At 38.6% G+C, this 21,599-nt stretch overlaps 1 protein-coding gene across 2 annotated transcripts in view; it reads right to left on the minus strand.

Annotated features, from left to right (window-relative positions):
* Positions 1-15,964: 15,964 nt before the first annotated feature.
* Positions 15,965-21,599, minus strand: part of ADTRP (androgen dependent TFPI regulating protein) — a 153,922-nt gene continuing 148,287 nt past the window's right edge. For both annotated transcript variants that reach the window (XM_056823435.1, XM_056823434.1), the window contains one exon: positions 15,965-16,774. In XM_056823435.1, the coding sequence (XP_056679413.1) occupies positions 16,771-16,774 (4 nt within the window). In that variant the 3' untranslated portion in view covers positions 15,965-16,770. The remainder of the gene's footprint in view (positions 16,775-21,599) is intronic.

The following is a 21,599-nucleotide window of genomic DNA, read 5'->3' on the forward strand; positions in this document are numbered from 1 at the left end:
AAGTACTTTCATTGTTACAATCAGGAGATAGCCAAATCTAATGTTCACACTATCATATGAAAAAAAATGCTCCAAATCACTGTTAATTAGAGTAATACAAAATTAAAAAATCATCTGAGATATAACTTCATAACTATCATATTGGCTAATATGACCAAAAAGAAAAATGATAAATGTTGAAGGGGATGTGCGATAAAAGGGACACTAATACACTGGTGGCAGAACTGTGAACTGATACAACCATTCTGGAGAGCATGGCCATAAATGTATGCATGTCCTTTAAACCAGCAATACCACTCCTGGATCTGAATCCCAAAGAGATCAGAGATAAGGAGAAAGGACCTACTTGTCCCAAAAATATTTTTAGCAGCTTTTTTTTTATAGTGGCAAAGAAATGGAAACTCAGAGGATGTTCATCACTTAGGGAATGGCTAGCCTGAATATTGACTTAGAAAACAACACAACATTTTCTATGTTGTATTGAATTTTTATTTATTTGGTTAAGTATTTCCCAGTTACATTTTAATTTAGTTCTCTTGAACTCAGGTTCTGCTGGCTACTTGTAGACTTCCATATGATATATGGTTATAATGGAATACTATTGTACCATAACAAATGATGAACAAATGAGTTCAGAAAAGCCTGAAAACTTATATGGACTGATGTAAAGTGAAATGAACAGAAGTAAGAGAAGAGTGTTTATAGTAATATTAAAAAAAATCAAATGAAAATGTCCATTAAGGAGGCCAGTGTCAATGGATCACAGAGTACATGGGAGGGGGTCTTTTTACATGCTCTGTGATAAAAGTCATAGTAAGAAATAAAAAAAAATCACATTGTATAATTGTCAAATTAACTGAATTAAATCAGTTGAAATATACATATATACATATTCAAACACACACACACACACACACAAGAACCAGTGAATACTATATACCTATACTTCAGTGGTATCAAATTGAAATAGTATCAGGCTAAAATAGGATACATGTATGTCTTTCTAAAATTTTTTAAAATTTTATTTCTAACAAAATATGTTGTATAACAACTTTGTTTCCAATGGGTATGTCTCTATGTTTTAGTGCATACATGTAACATATTATGTCTATATGCATGGATAGAGGTATTTATGTGTGTGTGCATATATATATATATAATATCTAAATATACATAAACAAATACAGGATTGAACTTTTGATTCCCTTTATTTAAGAAACTTGGATAACAAAATTCCCTCTACATATACAGTTTAGTTCCTACTCTGAAATTTCTCTTTTTTTCCCCAGCCCTTTGTTTAGTGTAATTTTGATAGCATTATAGTTTTAAAAGGATATATTTAATATTTCTGCTTTTTTGCATTTGCTTGTGAGACTTTTATGTCTTATTATATGATCAATTTTTGTGATGGTGCCATGTATTGCTGAGAAAAAAGGTATATTCCTTTCTATTCCCATTCAGTTTTCTCCAGAGGTCTATCAAGTCAAACTTTCCTAAAATTCTATTCACCAGCTTAACTTCTTTCTTGTTTACTTTTTTATTTTATTTATCTTATTCTGAGAGGGGAAGGTTAACCCTCCACCCAATAGTAGGGTTTTATTGTCTATTTCCTCTTATAACTTGTATAGTTGCTCCTTTAGGAATTTGGATGCTACGCCTTTTGGTGTGTATATATTTCATCTTGATATTACTTCATCATCTATGGTTACTTTTATCAATATATAATTTCCTTCCTCATCCCTTTTAATTTGGTCAATTTTTACTTTTGCTTTGTCTGTGATCATAATTGCTACCCTGGCTTTTTTAACTTTAGGTGAAACACATTAGATTTTACTCCAGGCTTTTCCCTTTACTATACTTTGTATGTGTCTCCTTGCTTTAAATGAGTTTCTTGTAGATAACACAAGGTGGGATTCTGGTGCACATATATTTGAATGGCCTGTTTCTAACATCTGAAAATAGAATCCTGGAATATATAAGGGGGCCCAGGTCTTGGGGCTATAAGTGAAATTAGTGTTATAAGAATGACTGCCAAAGAGAGTTGAACAACAGGTCTGGTGAAAAGGACCTGGGAGCCTGACACAGCAGAGTTTTTCACCCAGTTCTCCCTCCAAATACACATAAATAACCATCAGCAACAAACCACATTAGTTAGCATGTGGTTAAAGCAGATGGGCTTTGGTCCCATCATCTCATATGTAAAGATTCAGCTCGTGATGCATTGGCCCTTCTAAAATTCTTCATAATATGATTCTCCCCTGATAAGAGAATGTTATGAGTTGTTTTGGAGAACAGGGCAATAATACAAATTTAAGAATTAAATTAAAATACGGACTGAATTAGGGTAGTCAGCAAATTAAAAAAAAAAAAAGATGAACCTATCCAAAGGCAGGGACATTTCAGGGGATTTTATTTTTAGAAAATCTGGTAAGAAGATCCCCATTTTATTCTCTTAGGTGGAAAGTCAAACACATGACTTTATAAGACAGATACTTAGGGCTTAATGAGAGCTCAAGTGGCACTGATGTTTGCAATTACTTAGCTTTGTTGCAGGGATCAGATAATAATTGATAATTCTTTCCTCCTCTAAGGTGGATTCAGTTTTGTTGCTTTGATCCAAGCAGTGGCTTGGTCTTTTGGAGTTTGAGGCTTCAAGCACTATTGGGAGAATTTTGTTTCCTTTTTTCTAAAGGGGAAGAACTCCCTTCTAGCTAGAATAATCTATATTTTGGTAGAGAATCAGTTAAAAAAAAAACTCAAGTTCTGGGATGTTAGTATGTGTCTCTCTAGATTTGTTAGCTAAGTTTCTGTTCCTCCTAACTATAGGGATTTGAGACTACTTGAAAATAAAATTTAAAAAAATATGTCTTGTATTCAGCAAAATATAGATTGAATATTGACCTTAAGTGCGGAATTGTTTGGTTTGGTTTTTCCAGATGGGGTGGTGGGGTTTGTCAGATAGGCATCTACTCTGCAGTTTAGGAGGTGTCATGAATAAAGTATGGGGTGAGGTCAGAAAGACTCACTCATCTTTCTGAGTCCAAATCTTATCTCAGACATGAGCTATGTGACCCTTAGATAAGTTACTAAACTCTGCCTCAGTTTTGTCATTTATAAATGAGCTGGAGAAGGGAATAGCAAACCACTCTAATATCTTTCCAAGAAAACTCCAAAAGATGTCACAGAGTAAGAAGTAACTGAAAACAACTGAACAACAATAACTGCAATTTAAATATCTAATAAGTTACCTGAAAGATTAAATGATTAGCTTGGAATTAGACAGTCAAAGGCAGAGTTGAACTTGAACCCAGGTCTACTTCTCTGAGATCCATTGGATCTTGGAACCCATGTTGTCTTTCAATGCAAACTACGATGACAAGTTTGAGGGATATTTAAGTTGGTACATCTTCAATGAAGGGCAAGGCAGAGTAAATTCACATTATGAAAAAATGAACCTATTTAACTACAGAAATACCCTAACACAATATTATACTGTCCTCTCAACTACATGCCATTCACCTCTCTCATCACTCTTCTTAAGAGTACTGGGATGCTTGGTCTGGCCACCAGATGGCTCTCATCCTTTCCATGTTACACATTGAATCTAAAGTCACTGTCAAGATGGAGCAAAAATGGTGTTAAAATATAAATAAAAGAATTATAAAGGTTTCTTTTTTTTTTAAAGTAAAAGTTACCTTTTCATTGTGCCATCATTTTTTTTAAACCCTTACCTTCCATATTAGAATCAATACAGAGTACTTGTTCCAAGGCAGAAGAGTGGTAAGGGATAGGCCATGGGGGTTAAGTGACTTGCCCAGGGTCACACAGCTAGGAAGTGTCTGAGAACAGATCTGAAACTGTCTCTAGGCCTGGCTCTCAAGCCACTGAGCCACCCAGCTGCCTTTTGGTGCCATCATTTTTCTAAGTCAACTATGACAATATAAACTCACAAATCATAGATTGTAGTCAACCATTCTTGTTCTCCAAGAAAACTTCATTAGTGGTTGCACCCAACTCTTTGTTGATTGGGGGAAGGAAAGGGAATAAGTATTTCTATGGTACTTAATATGTGCCAGGCACTGTGTTAGGTACTTTTTTGCAAATATCACCTCATTTGATCCTTATCACAACCCTTTGAGATAGGTTTTTTATTACTCGTTTTTTCAGAAGAAAATATTGAGGCAGAGATTGAGTCATTTGCTCCAAGTCATACAGTAAAAAAAATTCCGAAGCTAGATTTGAATTCAGGAAGATGAATCTTCTTGACTCCAGACTTGGCATTCTATCCACTGTGCCATCTAGCTGCCCTCTCTGAAGCACCTCTAATAATATGGATTCACAAGGCCAGAGCCAGTCCTGGTCTAATAGGTAGCGAAGTAGCCTCAATGTAATGTAAAGTGGGTTCAAGCTCTGCATCTAACAAATTCTAGCGATGTTAACTCTAGACAAGTCACTTAACTCTTGGTGCCCCAAAATGAAAATTCTCTGGAGACTTTTTCTTAATTCATAATTATTTATTAGATAAATTAAAAGAGTGGATCAGGGAAAGAAAAAGCCTCTTGCCACATGTGGCTGTTGGTCCCCTTACCAAATGCCTACTGAATTCTAGAACTATCTCCTTGGGCACTTTCTTACACTGAAATCTTTGCCAAAGAGGGAAATTTCCTTCCCCAAATCTCTTTGAAGCTATTTGTGCTGTCATTTTTCTGAGTGCTGTAAACCTTGAAATTTCTTAGACTTGTGAATGTTGGAAATTTCACCATTGGAAAGTTTCATACTTGGAAAAAATTTCCTACTGATAGTAAGAACTCTATTGGAATGTGAACCCCCTTGGCATGGGAGGATCCTTCTCCTCCCTACTTGGGACTGCTTTAGGACAGAAACCTTTTGCTGAACAATGTAAAGGGCTTTGACCTATGCTTAAGCATAGAACAGGAAGTTCTTTGAGTCATGATTGATTTTAGAATTGATACAATAGAGATACTTGGAATGACAGAACCAGGTCTTGGAACTTCCAATCTCCACCCTACTCAGGGTAACAGGATTTAGGAAGGGCTACAGCAAAAGGATCAAGATTTAATTATTTGAGAATATGACCTTCAACAGGCAAAGCCACAGACCTCTGGGTGGTCCTGGGTTAAGCTAGAGCCACCATTGGCACAGGGAAGACATGGACAGTGATTGGTAGATGTGAGAACTGAGGGGAGGGAACTTAGATGTTTTCCTTAAAGATAGCGGGGTCTGAGGACTAGGGGAGGCGAGAGGTTTTGCTCTGAGAGGTTGTGCTCTGAGAAGCTTGCTCTGAAGGAGGCTGGAGGTGGAGGCCCCTGAGACTGTTTCTCCATTTTGGTCATGTGAGTGATAGGGACTGATCTCTTTTCTTTGCCTCAGCTATCTAAGGGCTTGGGCCTTTTGGCCCAGCCTAAACAGAGGGGGTATTTAAGCCCTATTCCCTTCTCTCTCTCTCTCTCTCTCTCTCTCTCTCTCTCTCTCTCTCTCTCTCTCTCATACCTTTCTTCCTCCTGTTTGTAATTAAAAACTCCATAAAAGGTTGACTGCTGACTTGAGTTTTCATTTAGGAATTACATAGCTGAATTCCTTGGCGACCTTAAATTAATATATATCAGTCTTTTAAAGTGATTTCCTAGTCACAGTGCCTCTGATTTGGCAGACTCTGATCTTAGTTCAAACCAGAGGCTGGTCTTCCAGACACCAGGAGTCATGTGGGACAAGAGATGAACATCTTCTGGGTGTCAGAGAGCCAGAAGACCTCGGGTGTCCACCCAGAGTGCTCATGTGTCCCCCTCATCTTAAGTAGATAAATATCAGTTTTTGTTCTTAACTCAATCCAAGGGTACAATATGAAATGTTCCCCTTTAAGTTCCAAGGCTGATCTTAGGATATTAAGAAAGAAAAGGGGTTCAGGCTAGTGTTTAAATTCTTACACTATAATTTACAGAGCTTGACTATCAATTTAAGATAAACTATATATAAATATGCCATATTTTATTGAATATTTGAGCTAAGACAAGTTATAGAGTAATCGCTGATTTGTATTAGCAGAAAGAAAAGGAATTTCCCCAACACTAATTTCCTACACAATGAAATCATGAGTCTTCACAAAAATTTATTAATACATAATTCTTAGGACTTAATGTAGTAGAAAGAATACACTGGATGTAAGGTCATGAACCTAGAGTTCAAATCCTAGTCTTCCTACCTATTCCCTTATGACTTAGAACAAGTGATTCCAAGACCTCATTTTCCTCATCTGTTGATTGAGGGACTAGAAGAGAGATTCCTCCTCTCTTTTGTGTGTATCATAGATCTCTTTGAACGTACAGCCAATTTTATGAACTCCTTTTCAGAATAATGTTTATTGCTTAGATTCATGTTATATTCATAGTTAGATGTTAGTGAAAATAAAGATGTGATTTTTTTTCCCATCCAAGGTTATGGATCCTCTAAAATCTATTCATGGAATCCCAAGGGGTCTCTGAACCTCATTGAAGAAGCCCTAGACTAGATGTGGTCTAAAGTCTCTTTGCAGCTCTAAATCTTTTGATCTTAAGACCTCAGGGAAAACCACTGACTCTCAGTAGTGCTCTCTACCCTTCAGCTGCTTTCCCAATAAGGCAACAGTTTAAATTCGCCTATCTATGATATCTCTATTCTCCTTTCATCACCAAAAACACACACTGGGGATGCCTGACTGAGGTTATAGTACAGCCTGGAGTCATGGAATGGAGCAGAGCTGACTAGGTAGCTCCAGATCTGAATCCTTGACCTTGGTCCCATTAGTACCAAACTTTCTATCTAATTGGAGGAATTAACTGCATATTTATGAGATTAAATTAAATTGGGACAAAACATAAAATATCTGACCTCTGATTCTTATAATCTTAGGTATCACAACTTGCCTTTGCTGCCATAGCAACATTTGTACATCTTAATTAAAAAATCAATATTAAGTTTACAAACAGTTTTGTTTTTAATTTCCTTTAAAAAAAATATGCAGGCCCAATATAAAGAAGGAATTGTTACCGCAGTGAATCAAGGCTGCTTGTAAAGTAAATTGTAACTATTTATTTTCTTTAAAAATGTGTGAGCTGTCTCTCTGCAGGGGGGACACACAAAAGGACTCTCTGAAGGTCTTTACCTTATTAGGGACATTCGAAGTGGTAGTCCAGGGATGAACTGAACAGTGCTCAGTATATTGGGAAAAAAAGGCCAAGCCTGGAGCTGGAACATGTGAGAGTCACTTATTTGCTTTGTGATCCTGGTCAAATCATTAAATATTTCTGGGACTTAGTTTCCACATTTTAAAGTTGAAGTGGGAGCAGCAAGTTGGCAAAGATGACAAAATATAGAAATAATCAGTGGTGGAGGGCTGCTAAAAGAGAAGCACACTAATATGTTTTTGATTGAGTGGTAAATGAGTCCAGCCATGCTGGAAAATAATTTGGAATTATGCCAAAAAAGAGCAAAGGAAATGTCTAGACCCTTTGACCCAGAGATCCCACTGCTAAACATATATTCAAGATGGTCAAAGTCAGGGGAAAAAGTCCTATGTGCACCCAAATATTGATAGTAACACTTTTTTTGGTAGTATTAAAGAATTTTAAACAAATTAGATGCCAATCTATTGAAGAATGGCTAAACTAATTCTGATACACAAACACAATGGAAGATTATTGTTCCATAAGAGGATGAATATAAATAATTTAATGAGGAAATCAAAATATGGACTTATATAGAAGGAAGTTGGCAGAACTAGGGAGATTATATATACAATGACTATAACCATGTAAACAGAAACAATAACAAAAAATCCATATATTTAAAATGACCAAGCTTAGCCTCAAAGAAGAGACAAAAAAAATGTACCCCCTTCCTTCCCTATAGGAGTGGGGATTATGGATGTAGATCCATATTTTATATATTGTCAGAGACTTAATATGTTGATTAGTTTTGCTGAATTCTTTCCCCTCTTATTTGCTGTTTCAAGGGAAGACTTATTAGGAAAGGGAGAAGGGGAGAGATTTATGTGGAAATGAAAGTGATATAAACCCCAAAGATATTAATAATACTTTTTAAATGGGGGCGGGGGAATTAACTTATTTCTAAAGTGTCTCTAAAAGCCTATGAATAATTTGGCCAAAGATTTGTTGATGAGACAAGAAGAGGAATTTTTTGTTAGGAAATCAAATAAGGGGGTGAGAAGGAATTCTTGTCTCTGGACTCTGACAGGTGTTAAATGTGGGAGGAGGGAAGTATGAGGTGAGGACAGCCATGGATCAAAAAGCTGCTGGGAGAGCTCCCACATACCAGCCTGCAAAAAAATGCTGTCTGCTCTTTGATCTCTGGCTCCTCCCCAGGTTCCACTTCCCCCACACAAGTAGATACCCTGCTAACCCTAATGCTAGACTGTATTATCCTGTCCTTCCTACATCTGCCTTAAGATTCTCCCACGAATAGTTAATACAAGATTTATGTGTCTTAAAGCCAAGTAGGATTATGGGATTATAGATTTAGATCTGGAAGAGAATACCCTCCTCCTCCACAGTTTTACAGATAAGGAAACTCAAGTCAGCAGAGACAAGACAAGGGACTTGCCCAAGATCATAAAAGTCATAAGTGTAGGACCACTTTGAGCCAAGATCTAGTGCTTTTCCAATATATCTATTTCCATATCCCATCTTTAACATAGCCATGAAAATAATTGCTCCTTCACAGGCCTGGAGTCCAAAATAACTACTAGAAATTAGACAGTAAGATTTAAAGAAATCTAAGTTTTCTTTCTCTATAACTCCTGGTTTTCCAGGGAGTTCATGCTTGTGGAAAAATAGAATAAATTGGCAAATTGAATCAATTCACTTCAACTGACATTTTTGGAGGGATCTGTTTAGGTAGTAAGGATGGGGAGAGCAGGACATAAGTACTTATGGCAGGGCCTGTGAGAAATCAACAAAAAGAAGCTAATTCGGCCTGGGATGATCTTTGAAAATAATTTGCAAACTGAACTATGCCTGTTCAGAAAAATGATCATTTAAGTGTATTTGGGAATATCTTTAGAGGATACCTCGTCCCATAATTTTCTCGATAACACAGTAGATTCTCCAGGAAGGTCTGTTTTTTGTTGTTGTTTCCCCTCCCCCCTTCTAATTTTTCTTCAGCTGACAAACTGTATAGGCTGAGCCTTAATCAAATAAAGTGTTGAGTGAAAACAAATTCTCGGAGTGTAACCAGTGCACACACAAGCTCAGACTGGACTAGAGCCCCTGCTGGAGATTTTGGTAAGCCTCTTCCTTCACAGCAAAGCCTTCTCTCACTTTTTCCTCTGTCTATGAAGAGCGCCTGGAGCCCTGCAGCTGGAGGGGAGGGTACAGTTGGAGAAGGAAGGAAAGAAGGGAGAGAGGACTAAGGAAGGAAAATTTCCTTGCAGGGGTCCTAGTTTTTTTCTAAAGCAAATCTCTAACCATATGCAAATATTAAGGACCCTATTTAGGAAATTAAACAATTGAGGCTTCAGAAAGAGTTTTAAGGAAAGGAATGGATAAGTTTAGAAGCAACACAATATAGTGTAAAGTGTGTCAATTTAGAGTCAGTTGACTTAAGTTCAAATCCTGTCTATGTCACTTACAAGCTCTGTGACCTTGGTTGTGTTATTTAATTTTGGTTTCCTCAACAGTAAAATATGGGGTTTGGACAAGATGGACTCTATAGATATCTCCAAACTCTTAAATCTAGTATCCTATTTTTTTTTTTAAGTAAGTTACTGGGGAAGGGAGAGGAGGGCAGAGAAGGATGTGACTTTCAGGTAAGATCTTTCCATGCTTGCCAAATGTAGAAAAGATTCTCTCCATCCCCCCAGGACCCGCACCCGGTACCCTCAGTGTAGTTTAGGCCAATAAGTCATACTCAACCTGAATACAAGCCAGATTAAGGCTCAATGAGGGGAACTAGTAATGCAGCTAGTGAAGCCCTTTTACTAGTAGGGTCTTTTAAAAAAATTATTGAATGAAGGAATGAATGCATTCCTTGATTCTTGTACCTTAAGGTTTTCACCTGGATTTGATAAGAAGACTGGTTCAGGGCAGGAGAGCTCTGATTAAAGCCCAGTTCTTTAACAGCTAACCTCAGCAGCCTACCTTCCTGGTCTGATGAGAGACAATAAAGGTGGCCAGGGGGCAGCTGGGTAGCTCAGTGGATTGGGAGCCAGACAGGATGTCCTGGGTTCAAATCAGATCTCAGACACTTCCTAGCTATGTGACTGGGCAAATCACTTAAGCCTCATTGCCTAGCCCTTACTGTTCTTTTGCCTTAGAACTAATACTCAGTATTGATTTCAAGATGGAAAGTAAGGGTTAAAAAAAAGCACCCATACAGTAATCTGGTAATACCCTGATATGCAGGTGAAATGAATCATTCCTGCACTGTCTATCATTTTTTTCAATTCATCTCTTTCTCATACTCTGTGGTTCCTCCCTCCCTCCTGGCCTCAGTAATTCAATACCATTAAGCTTTTTGGATACTGACAACATACATATACATCCTTCATTCCTCTCCTCCCTTCCTTCAATCAACACTTAGCACACTGCCTAGCACATTGTAACACTTAATAAATGCTTGTTGACTGACTTTATTTAAAGACTGCTTTCAAGAAAGTACCTGGTAGTCACTTTATGTTGATATGTATTTAAGTCAATGAGTCAAGGGAGAGGAAGGTATTTACAACTTCTCTCTCTCTCTCTCTCTCTCTCTCTCTCTCTCTCTCTCTCTCTCTCTCTCTCTCTCTCTCTCTCTCTCTCTCTTCCTTTCTTTCTCATTCTATCTCTTTTTCTGTACTTCTTTACTTTTTCTGATTCTGCCTTTTATTTCTCTGTCTCTTTCTGCCTGCTTTCCTATCTCTGTGTCTATCGCTTTCCATTTATGTTTGTCTGTTTCTTTTTCTCTGTCTTTCTCATTCTGTCCCTCTTGTCTCTTTCTTTGCTCTCTGTTGCTTTTTTTTTCTTTGTCAGTTGTCTGTTTGCCTATCTCTGTCTCTGTGTTTCTCTGTGTGTCTCTGTTTTGGTTTGCCTATCTGTCTCTTTCTCCTCCCTGTGGAATGAAAGGTTTTGAGCTCTTAGAAAAAGAATTTCAGATGTCAGTCACATTTTCTATGGAGCTTGCAGGCTGTCCCCTCAAGCTCTTTTAGCCACATAAGTAGATCCATTTTCATTTGTGCTTACACAAAATGTTGCAATAATGCCAAATAATGATGGTGATAGGGACAAAATGGGCCAACAGTTTTATTATAATAACATATTCCCTGGGGAGTAACATTCCCAGCCCCTTCTCTCCCTCTGTCCCCATTTGAAAGATTATTATTAGGCTAACAGAAAGTATGCCAGGCCAGAGAAAGCAGCCCTACTCATGGGCCACTGAATGCTGTTTCCTCCACTCTACCCCATCTAGGGCACAGAAAGCAGTGATCATAGCCCAGAGAACTGGAAGAATTCTTTTAGTCAATCCCCTGTACTTTATGGATTAGGAAACTGATCTATAATGATTTGGCTGAGTTCAGACAAATGTTGACTATCTGTGCTGGGATTCAAATCCAGGTCGTTGGACTCCAAAGACAGTGTTCCTTCTACTACCCTTTGTTACCTGTGATCCAGGTCACATCTATGGGCTAGCTCTATTCATAAAGTGATCCTAGAGTTCAGGAAAGGACCTTCTGCTCTCACTGCCCCATCATGAGGCTGCCTTCTTCTCACTTGGTCTGAAGTTACCACTCTTAGCATCCCACATTATAATAATGTAGAGGGATCAGAGTTCAAAGAACTGGGATCCGACCCAGCTTCTGACCTTGGGTGAGAAACTTGATCTCTTTAACCCTGTTTACTCATTGGCAAAATAAAGGGCTGAGGTCCGATGATCTTGAAGATCACTTCTAGCTTTAGCTTGCTATGGCATTAAAAGTACTGTACTTGAAATTCCAGGAAAAAAAATCAGAAGTATAAGAACTTGTATTGGCCCTCAAAGTGCTTATAATCTGGTGGAGGAGAAAAACCACAGATAGAGATATTGTAGTTTAGTTGTATCTGCCTCTTCATGATTCCATGGACCATAGCATGTCAATAGTGACCATAGGATTTTCTTGGCAAAGATATTAGAGTGGCTTGTTATTTCTTTCTCCAGCTTGCTTTACTGAGGAGGAAACTGAGGCAAACAGAATTTAAGTTACTTAGGATCACACAGATAGTGAGTTTCTGAGACTGCATTTGAACTCGGGTCTTCCTGACTCCAGGTCTAGTGCACCGGCCATCTAACTGCCTACATACATTAGAGCTAGTACACTCACATTTTCATTGATATCAAGAACTCCTAGGTGAGGAACTACTTTCTATTCATGCAGTTTGGTACCCTCTCTGTAATGTAAAAAAAAATCTTTTTTAAACTTTACTTTCTGTATTAGATTGGATATAATCAACACCACAGAAGATCAGTAAGGGCTAGGCAAATGGGGTTAAGTGACTTTCCCAGGGTCACATAGTTAGTAAATGTCTAAGGTCATATTTGAATCCAGGCCCTCCAAACTCCAGGCTGGCTCTCTACCAGATGCCCTTCCAATGATCTTTTCCTTCCTTCCTTCCTTCCTTCCTTCCTTCCTTCCTTCCTTCCTTCCTTCCTTCCTTCCTTCCTTCCTTCCTTCCTCCCTCCCTTCCTCCCTCCCTCCCTCCCTCCCTCTCTCTCTCTCTCTCTCTCTCTCTCTCTCTCTCTTTCTTTCTTTCTCTCTTTCTCTCTTTCTCTTTCTTTCTTTCTTTCTTTCTTTCTTTCTTTCTTTCTTTCTTTCTTTCTTTCTTTCTTTCTTTCTTTCTTTCTTTCTTTCTTTCTTTCTTTCTTTCTTTCTTTCTTTCTTTCTTTCTTTCTTTCTTTCTTTCTTTCTTTCTTTCTTTCTTTCTTTCTTTCTTTCTTCCTTTCTTCCTTTCTTCCTTCCTTCCTTCCTTCCTTCCTTCCTTTCTCCCCTTCTTTTCCCTTACTTACTATCTTAGAATCAATACTGTGTATTTGTTATAAGGCACAAGAAAGGTAAAGATTAAATAGTGGGGGAGGTTGAGGTCAAGCAACTTGTCCAGGATCTAACAGCTAGGAAATTTCTGAGACTAGATTTGGACCCATCTCTAGGCCTGGCTATCAATCCAATGAACCACCTCAATGCCCCTCCAGTGCTTTTTCAATGAACCCATCCTGCATTGCAAGATCTGCTTGAATGGAATTGCAGTTGCTTCCTAATTATGGTCATCTAAAGAATGGCAGTAGTTTCCAGAGGATAAATAAAGAATTTGAAAAGGAAAGGAAGAAGTGCTCTAAAGAAAAACTTAATCAACTCATTTCACAACTTGAGGGTTTCTGCTTCTGATTTGGTCCACAGATGGGCTAGTTGAGGCCAGAGTCCTTAAAACTACCTGCAATTCATTCCTGGTCACCCTTGGGGTCATCCAGACTCCTGATTTAAAGATGAGGACTAGGGGATGGGAGATCCAGGTGATTCTGACCTCTTTTTTCAAGATAATGACCAGTTTCACTTTACAAAATAGTACTTAATCCTAGGAAATAAGAACTGTGTGGCAGGTTCTTTCTTTCTTTCTGCCCCCTCCCCCCATCAAGACACAGAAACCTTTATTTTCTCCCTATAGCACAAACCGCCACTGTTAAATAATATTGGATAATTGCACCTGTCGCACTCCCCATATTGTGCCGAGGAAAAATAATTGCTGGTTTTCTGCCTTGCAGTTTAGCTGTGACTCTGTCATTTGACTTGGAGCATGTCATTTTCTCCCATTTTAGACTGTGTACAGTCAAACTGTGTGAAAGGACTCACAGATAGCAGCCCTGCGTGTGTGAGTGGGCGCAGACCTCATTCAGCAATGATTTCTAATTTATACAGCACCGAAAATTCACAGCTATAAATAAACAGTTCTGACTGGCTGTGCTGCCTACTCAAATGCTTTATTATTAAAAAAAAAAAAGAAAAAAAGAAGAAAAAAGCAGCAACTCCATTTGGAAGAAAAACAAGATTGTCTGGATGGATATTGGTGTTGGAGGCTTTGGGCCTGCAGAGAGAGGCTGGAGCCTGGGAGCTGAGCTGAGCCTAGCAGTTAGCTGTTGGCTGCATTCTCCCAGGGCCTAATCTCCCTGCTCTCTTCCCTCGGCCCACCCTGGCTCTCCACGTGCAGTTGAAACGTGTTTTGGGGATTACAGTATGTGAAACTGGCTTCCTGTTATGACAAGTGTTGCAAACGAGTAGGTACAGATGAGCTGAAAATAGCTTGAAAAGAAGATGGCCTTTGGGGGTGGGTGGAGGGGGATATGGGGTTAATATGCTCACGGTTCAAGGGAACACAGCCAGGCCTGGATCCAGACTCTAAATTGGTTTCATATGAGAGACACAGTGATGTCATGGAAAGTGAATTGACTTTTAGTATTTGAAGACCTGGGTTTGAATCGTGGTCCCCCACCTTTAATCTCACTGAATCACCTGTGGTTCATTTGATTACTAAGCAGGAATATTCACTTTAAAAAGATGCCAGTCTATCCTCCATAATACCCCATTACTGAAGATTGGAACCCTGGGGCTTCCTCATAGGCTGGACCTCTGCTGAGTCTTTTCTGCCGCCAGAAGAGACAGAATTCTTGCCCTCCGGTGGGATTGAGATTTAAAGTTTCAGGATCATTCCAACAATGACACTCAGGGCCACAAGAACATGGAGAGCCCAAGGGGATTTGGAGATCATTGTATGGTTGAGGAGGGAGCCCAATTCCTAGAACTGGGGGGGTTTGTAATTTCTTTTGTGTCCTGGACTTCTTGGATAGCTTGATGAAATTGATGGATCCCTTCTCAAAATTAAGTTTTTGAATGTGCAAAATAAAATACATAGGATTGCAAGAGAGACTGTTTATATTTAAACATAGATTTCTCTCTTCATCTACATGTATATATATATGGACATCTATGCATGTGAATGTATCTATATGCCAATGTATGTATACACAAATAGGTAATGCATAGCCACATGCATATGTTATATATACCCAGTGTATATACACACATTCATGCAGATGCATCTATACATATTTACATACACATGTTTTATGTACATAATATGGACCCCATGTTAATAACTCCAAGTCTAGGGACAGGTTAAGTGATTTGCTCAAGGTGACTCCATTGGAGGATAAACTGGTATCCAATGTGGTGTTCTTCTATGGGAAGTCATCCTGGAGATTTTCTTCAAGCACCCTCAGATTCCTAATCATTTGAAGGGGTGGGAAGTGGGAGAAAAGGGACTAATATTGGCTTCTTGGCCATTCATCTCATTTTTTCCCCCATCCACCATAACCTTTTGTCCAACCATATTGGAACACCATTCTGCCATGTTAGCCTGCTTCTCCTATTAATGAGTTTCTTTCAGGGTCTCTGTTTTATGGATGGCTCCAGACCATCTCACAGAGTGCCTCTGACTCTGTGAGCTTAGTCACCATGATCCTCCCACCCCCTACTCCTGCCCTGTGGATACTTTCCCCCTCTCCTACCCATTTTCATTCCTTTGTTATGTGCTGTTATTGCCCCATTAGAATGTAAGCTCTTTGAGGGTAGAGCCCATCTTTCTTTTTATTTGTACTTGTATCCTCAGTGTTAACAGTGTTTGGCACATAGCAAGGACATAATATATTTGTGGCCTTGCCTTGTTTTGTTGTCTTCTTTCTTTTCTTTAAGATTTGCCAACTTTCACTTGAATAAAGACATCAAGTCGCAAGGCTCTTAGTATTTCCCCTATTCCCAGCACCCACTCAGGGATGGCCCTAATGACAAGGCATCTGTTTCAGTTCTATTTAGCTTCCATGGTATACTTAATCTGTGTACCAACTGACCAGACATTGCTGTCAATGAATACTCAAAAAGACATTAGGAACCTCAAAGCAGATTCTGTGAATTTATTTGCTAATCACATCACCATTTCCTTAAGTCATGAGCTTAATGTTTCATATCAAAGCAATCTTGGTCATCATTATAATCAGATTACCTTTCTGACTAGATTTTCTTCCAAAAGATATTAGTCTAGCTTTTATTTCCTTAATTGATCTTGTCCAAGGTGGAGATCTCCATCATTATCAACATCCTCAAAATCACTGGAGACTTGGAGGTTTTCTACTTTGGATATTGACTCAGTAGGGATTTCCTCCATATTGGCTCCCCTTGCTACTGCACCATCACTCACATCATTGTGATTCTGGGAGGAGAAAAACTGCAGCAACAAGGCCTTTCTGCTCATCTTCTTTCCAGATTCAGAGGACAAGGGAACAGCAGTCTCTAAGTTCAATCAATTCACAGAAGTTCTTGTGATAAATGAATTTCTCTGTACTCTGGCTGAGGGGACAGTTTTAAACATAGGCCATATGCCCTTGGAGGTTAAGCAAAGGGAAATGAACTCTGTGTAGACCAGTTATATCTTTGGTTTGTCCAATAAAGGTCAATCCAATAATAGCTTTCTAACCTTCTAATTTAATATAATCCATTCACCTCATCCTGTTAGCCCCCCCACTGCCATCACCATCCTGTAGGCTTTATCTGGAATAAGAAACACACCAACTTTGTCCACAGAAACAAACAAAAAATTGCCTCTAGAGCAAAAGATTTCGCTCTAGCATTTTTCTTGTTTTCTTCCTCTTCAGAACATTGAAATGATCCCAAATTATTTCATTTTTATGGATTTTTGAACTCGATTACCTGCAAAAAGAGAGGAGAGATAAGGTATTAGGGTTTGCCTGATGGAGGTTTTGGAAGAGGTGAAGAATTGTTGCTACCTTGGGAGCAAAGAGGGAAGAAGAAAGATACTTTTCCAAGGTCTATGTAAAAGACAACTAACATGACTTAAAACAAATACTCAAGCTAACTCATTAGGCATCATTGGACAGTAGCTCTACATTAATATCAAACTTTTCCTTCTTTAGTCTGATGCCTGACACTTGCTGTTAGCTAGTTAACAAATTCTGGTATTTACTTTCAACTAACACACTGCATGTCTAAAATGGGACAGGTGACAGGGGCTGGTGGCTTTGGCAGATGTTTCCACATAGCATGCAAGACAGTACAGGCACTACAGGGGGAAGGAAAGCATCAGAATGAAGAACATATAGAAGAGCAAGGATTCAACTCACTGTGTACCATTCCCCTGCCCAGTTCAACTTGCCTGCCTCTGTGGAGCATCCTGGCAAATTTATGTATTATTTTCATATAGGATTACCACAGGGGACCTACTCTTTATAATATAATTAGGGGATTGCATTTTTTAGAATAGTCATTAATCCAAGCACTAGGCTTGCAATCTCACACTTGGGGGTCATGCATGACTCTTTTCACAGCTTTAAAGTTTGAACCTTGAGGTACTTTTTTGGACTTCCACTGTCCTTCTATAGTGTTGCACTTTTGCTTATCATGCTTCCCCCCCCCCCCCCCCCCCAGTAAATGAGCTAATTGTGTCCTCTGGCTGACTATCAAAAGGTAAATACTTTGGTAGGAGCTTCTGGACTATAATTTAAAAAACATAGACCCACAGAGGTCTTTGAACCAGGGGTAATTGCTCTTCCAGAAGCTCAAAGCTACCTTCCATGCATTTTGTGTATATTTTTCACATACTTGCATATGTGCATGCACTCTTTATCTGGTAGAATGTAAGTTCCTAAAGTTGCTTCCTAAAAAGCAGGGAATATCTGACTTTTATTTTTATACTCCTAACATCTAGCACAAGACAGAGATGTCCCTTTGCTGACAAAGGTCCATATGGTCAAAGCTCTAGCTTTTCCATTATCTTTGTATAGCTATGAGAGTTGAGCTATGAGGAAATTTGAGTACCACATAGTCTATGCTTTCAAACTGTGGTGTTAGAGAAGACTTTTGAGAGTCCCTTGAACAGCAAGGAGATCAAATCAGTCAATGCTTAAAGAAAGTAAGTCACCCAATCCTCTGGAAGGTCAGATACTTCATGAAGCTGAAGCTTAAATATTTTGGCCACATAATGAGAAGACAGGATTCAGTGGATAAGATCCTGATGATGGGAAAGGCTGAAGGCAAAAGGAGAAGGGGACAGCAGAGGATCAATGGATAGTGTCATGGAAACAACAAACTTGAACTTGAACAGACTTCAAGAGATAATGGAGGACAGAATGGACTGGAATGCTTTGGTTCATGGGTCACAGAGTCAGATGCAATTGAATGACAATTGCACCACAGTTCCCAGCACATAGTGTGTTTTTAATAACTGCTTTTGGGGGGTAGGTGGCTCAGTGGATGGAGAACCAAGCCTGGAGATGAGAGGTCCTGAGTTCAAAGCTGGTCTTAGATGCTTCTTAACTGTGTTACCCTAGGCAAGTCACTTAACTCTGATTGTCTAGCCCTTAGTGCTTTTCTATCTTGGAACTAATATTTAGTATTGATTCTAACACAGTAGGCAAGGGGTGTGTGTTTGATATATATACACATATATACATATACATACATACATACACAAAACATTATATATAATACACACACACACACACACACACACACACATATATATATATATATATTTGTTGATTGCCAAATATTGCTGTTTTTTTTTTCTTGTCTGCTTTTCTTAGAAGGGTTCCTTTTCTACCTCTGAAGATCAAATCCTGTTCTAGGTTCTAATCACATTTTTGCATGGTTACTACAGCAATCTCCTAGTTAGCTTTCATTTCTCCAAACCTAGCCTACCTACATAAGCCAGAAGTACACATCTTTCTCAATTTTTGCATCACTCCTTTCCTTAGAGACCTACAATTATTCTCTCTTGACTCTTCAAAAAGAATGTTCCAACTTAATTTTTTACCCTTTTGTTTCCTTTTCTCTCTTCTCTTGTTTACAGTTGGTTCAGTGCTAATCTAATAATAATAACAGTTGGAATTTATGTCACTTCTAGGTTTATAAAAGACTATGCACATGTTATCTCATTTTATACTCATAAAACCATGGCAGAAAGTCCTATTATTATCCCTATTTTACCTAAAAGGCAGGTAGGTGGTGCATTGGAGAGAGTGCTGATCTTGGAGTCAGGAAGACCCATCTTCCTGAACTCAAATCTGTCTTTAAACACTAGCCCAGACCCTGGGTAAGCCACTTAATCCTGTTAGCCTCAGTTTCCTCAGCTATAAAATGAGCTGGTGAAAGAAATGGCAAACCATTCCAGGATCTTTGCCAAGAAAACCAAAAAAGACACTAGTTGTGTGACTCTCATCAAATCACTTTACATCTTTTTGCCTTAATCCACTAGAGAAGGAAATGGCAAAAAGCTCCAATATCTTTGCCAAAATAATTTCAAAAGGGTCATAAAGAGTCAGAAAACAACAACATTTTACATAGAAGGAAACTGAGGCAGACCAAGACTTACAAGCTAAATTACTTTTAAGGATATGTTGGTAAATGTTTAATAACTGGCTTTCCCTTCCCAAAAAAGCAGAGAAGTATACACTTTTAAAGTTTAATTTTCAGGACTAACAATTTATCCATCACTTTCTTAAGAGTATACCATCAAGGGACAACTAGGTGGTTTGGGAGATAGACAGTCAGGCCTGGAGATGAGAGATTCTGAGTTCAGATCTGACCTCAGACACTTCTTGGTTGTATAATCCTGGGCAATTCACTTAACCCCAACTTCCTAGCCCTTCCTGCTCTTCTGCCTTGGAATTGATTCTTAGTATTAATTCTAAGATAGAATGTAAGGGCTAAAAAAAGACTATGCCATCAACAAAACAATAAATCAAATCATGCCTTTGTAGTCTTTGCTATTTCTAAACTGTAAATGTTCACACTCAAAATTGAACAATAAACTTTTATGAACATTCCTGACTAATTGACTAATCCACATTTTTCATAGGATTTAGAGCTGTCTGGGACCTTAGAGACCATAGGTCCACTCCGCACCCCCTCAGCCCCCAAGAAGGGCACCATGACTTGCTCAAAGTCAAATATTAGTTGCACAGGATAGCCAAGATTGGCTTCCATGTCTTGTGACTCCATATGCAATATCCTCCATAGGAAGTCACTTTTTATTCTAGTGCCATTATGTTCTTTTTATTCCCCATCTACTTTTTTAGGCAGTTAAGTGGCAGAGTGGATAGTGTATTGGGCAAACAATCAGGAAGTTATTGTTCAGTCATTTACAGTCATGTCTGACTCTTCATGATCTCATTTGGGGTTTTCTTGGCAGACATACTGGAATAGTTTGCCATTTTCTTCTCCAGATCATTTTACCAATAAGGAAACTGAGGCTAGCATGGTTAAGTGACTTGCTAAGAGTCATATAACTAGTAAGTATGTGAAGCCAGATTTGAATTCAGGAAGATGTGTTTTCCTGACTCTTGATCTGATATTTTGTCTACTTTATAGTTACATTTACATGCTAATTTAGACACTTCAGTAAGTCACTCAAGTGCTCTCAATCTCAGTTTCCTCATCTATAAAATGGGGATAATACTAGGCATTGTACTAGATGAAACTTTTCTCAATGTTTTTTTCTTTTTATCATTTTCTTCTAGTTTTGTCAATGGATTTTCTTTTAGGATTGCTTATGTTATCTTGTTCCTGTAACCTTCTCATTTCCTTGAGGATCTCTAGTTCTTGCCTTTCTTTGTTGTGGTTTTTGTTTGCTTGTTTGTTTTTAAACTTTTACCTTCCATATAAGAATCAATATTGTTTATTGGTTCCAAGGCAGAAGAGTGGTAAGGATTAGGTAACTGAGGTTAAATGACTTGCCCAGGGTCACATAGCTAGGAAGCATCTGAGACCAGATTTGAACTGAAGACTTTCCATCTCTAAGTTTGGATCTCAATCCACTGAACCACCTAGCTGCTCCCTCTTGCCTTTCTTTGAATCCCCAGTTCTTACTACAGTGATTGGTACATAGTAGGTATGAAATGAATGCTCCTTGATTGACTGTTTTGAGGATTAAATTGGTTAATGTGTATCTAGTCCTTTGTATACTTTAAAGTGCTCTGCTCTTATCATCACCACCCTCACTGTTCCCAATATCTAAAGCAATCTCTTAGTATGGATATACAGCGGTAAACTATTTAATTTATGCTTCAATTTATTAAATTTAGATTGAAGTGTTTTCCCTTCTCTCATTAGGTTATAAGATTTTCTGGGACAAAAAGAATTCCTCCCATTTTCTTTGGAAATGATCTCAGTGCTGTGTAGAGTGAGTGAGTGCCCTGCATGAATCATAAGGTCATCTGACTAATTCCCTTCAAGGATCTCCTTGGTCTAATCTAATTGTTCTCAAATCTTTTTTATTTTGTAGTCTCTCTGAGGGTTCCCACAACTTCCCCTATTTGCTATCACTTCCTCCAAACTGTTTTCTAACCCCTCCAGCCAACCTCAGGTGTTACCACCACTGGCCAAGAAGCATAGATCACCATTTAAGTAATGCAGATCTCAAAAATTCTGAGAAGAGCCCATGGGGAGGCCAACAGGGTTCAGTTATCGAGAACAACAGATGGGCACTGCAGGTGGACCAGAGTTTACCTCTGGCTCC

Source organism: Monodelphis domestica, chromosome 3, assembly GCF_027887165.1.
Source record: "Monodelphis domestica isolate mMonDom1 chromosome 3, mMonDom1.pri, whole genome shotgun sequence".
Lineage (NCBI taxonomy): Eukaryota > Metazoa > Chordata > Mammalia > Didelphimorphia > Didelphidae > Monodelphis > Monodelphis domestica.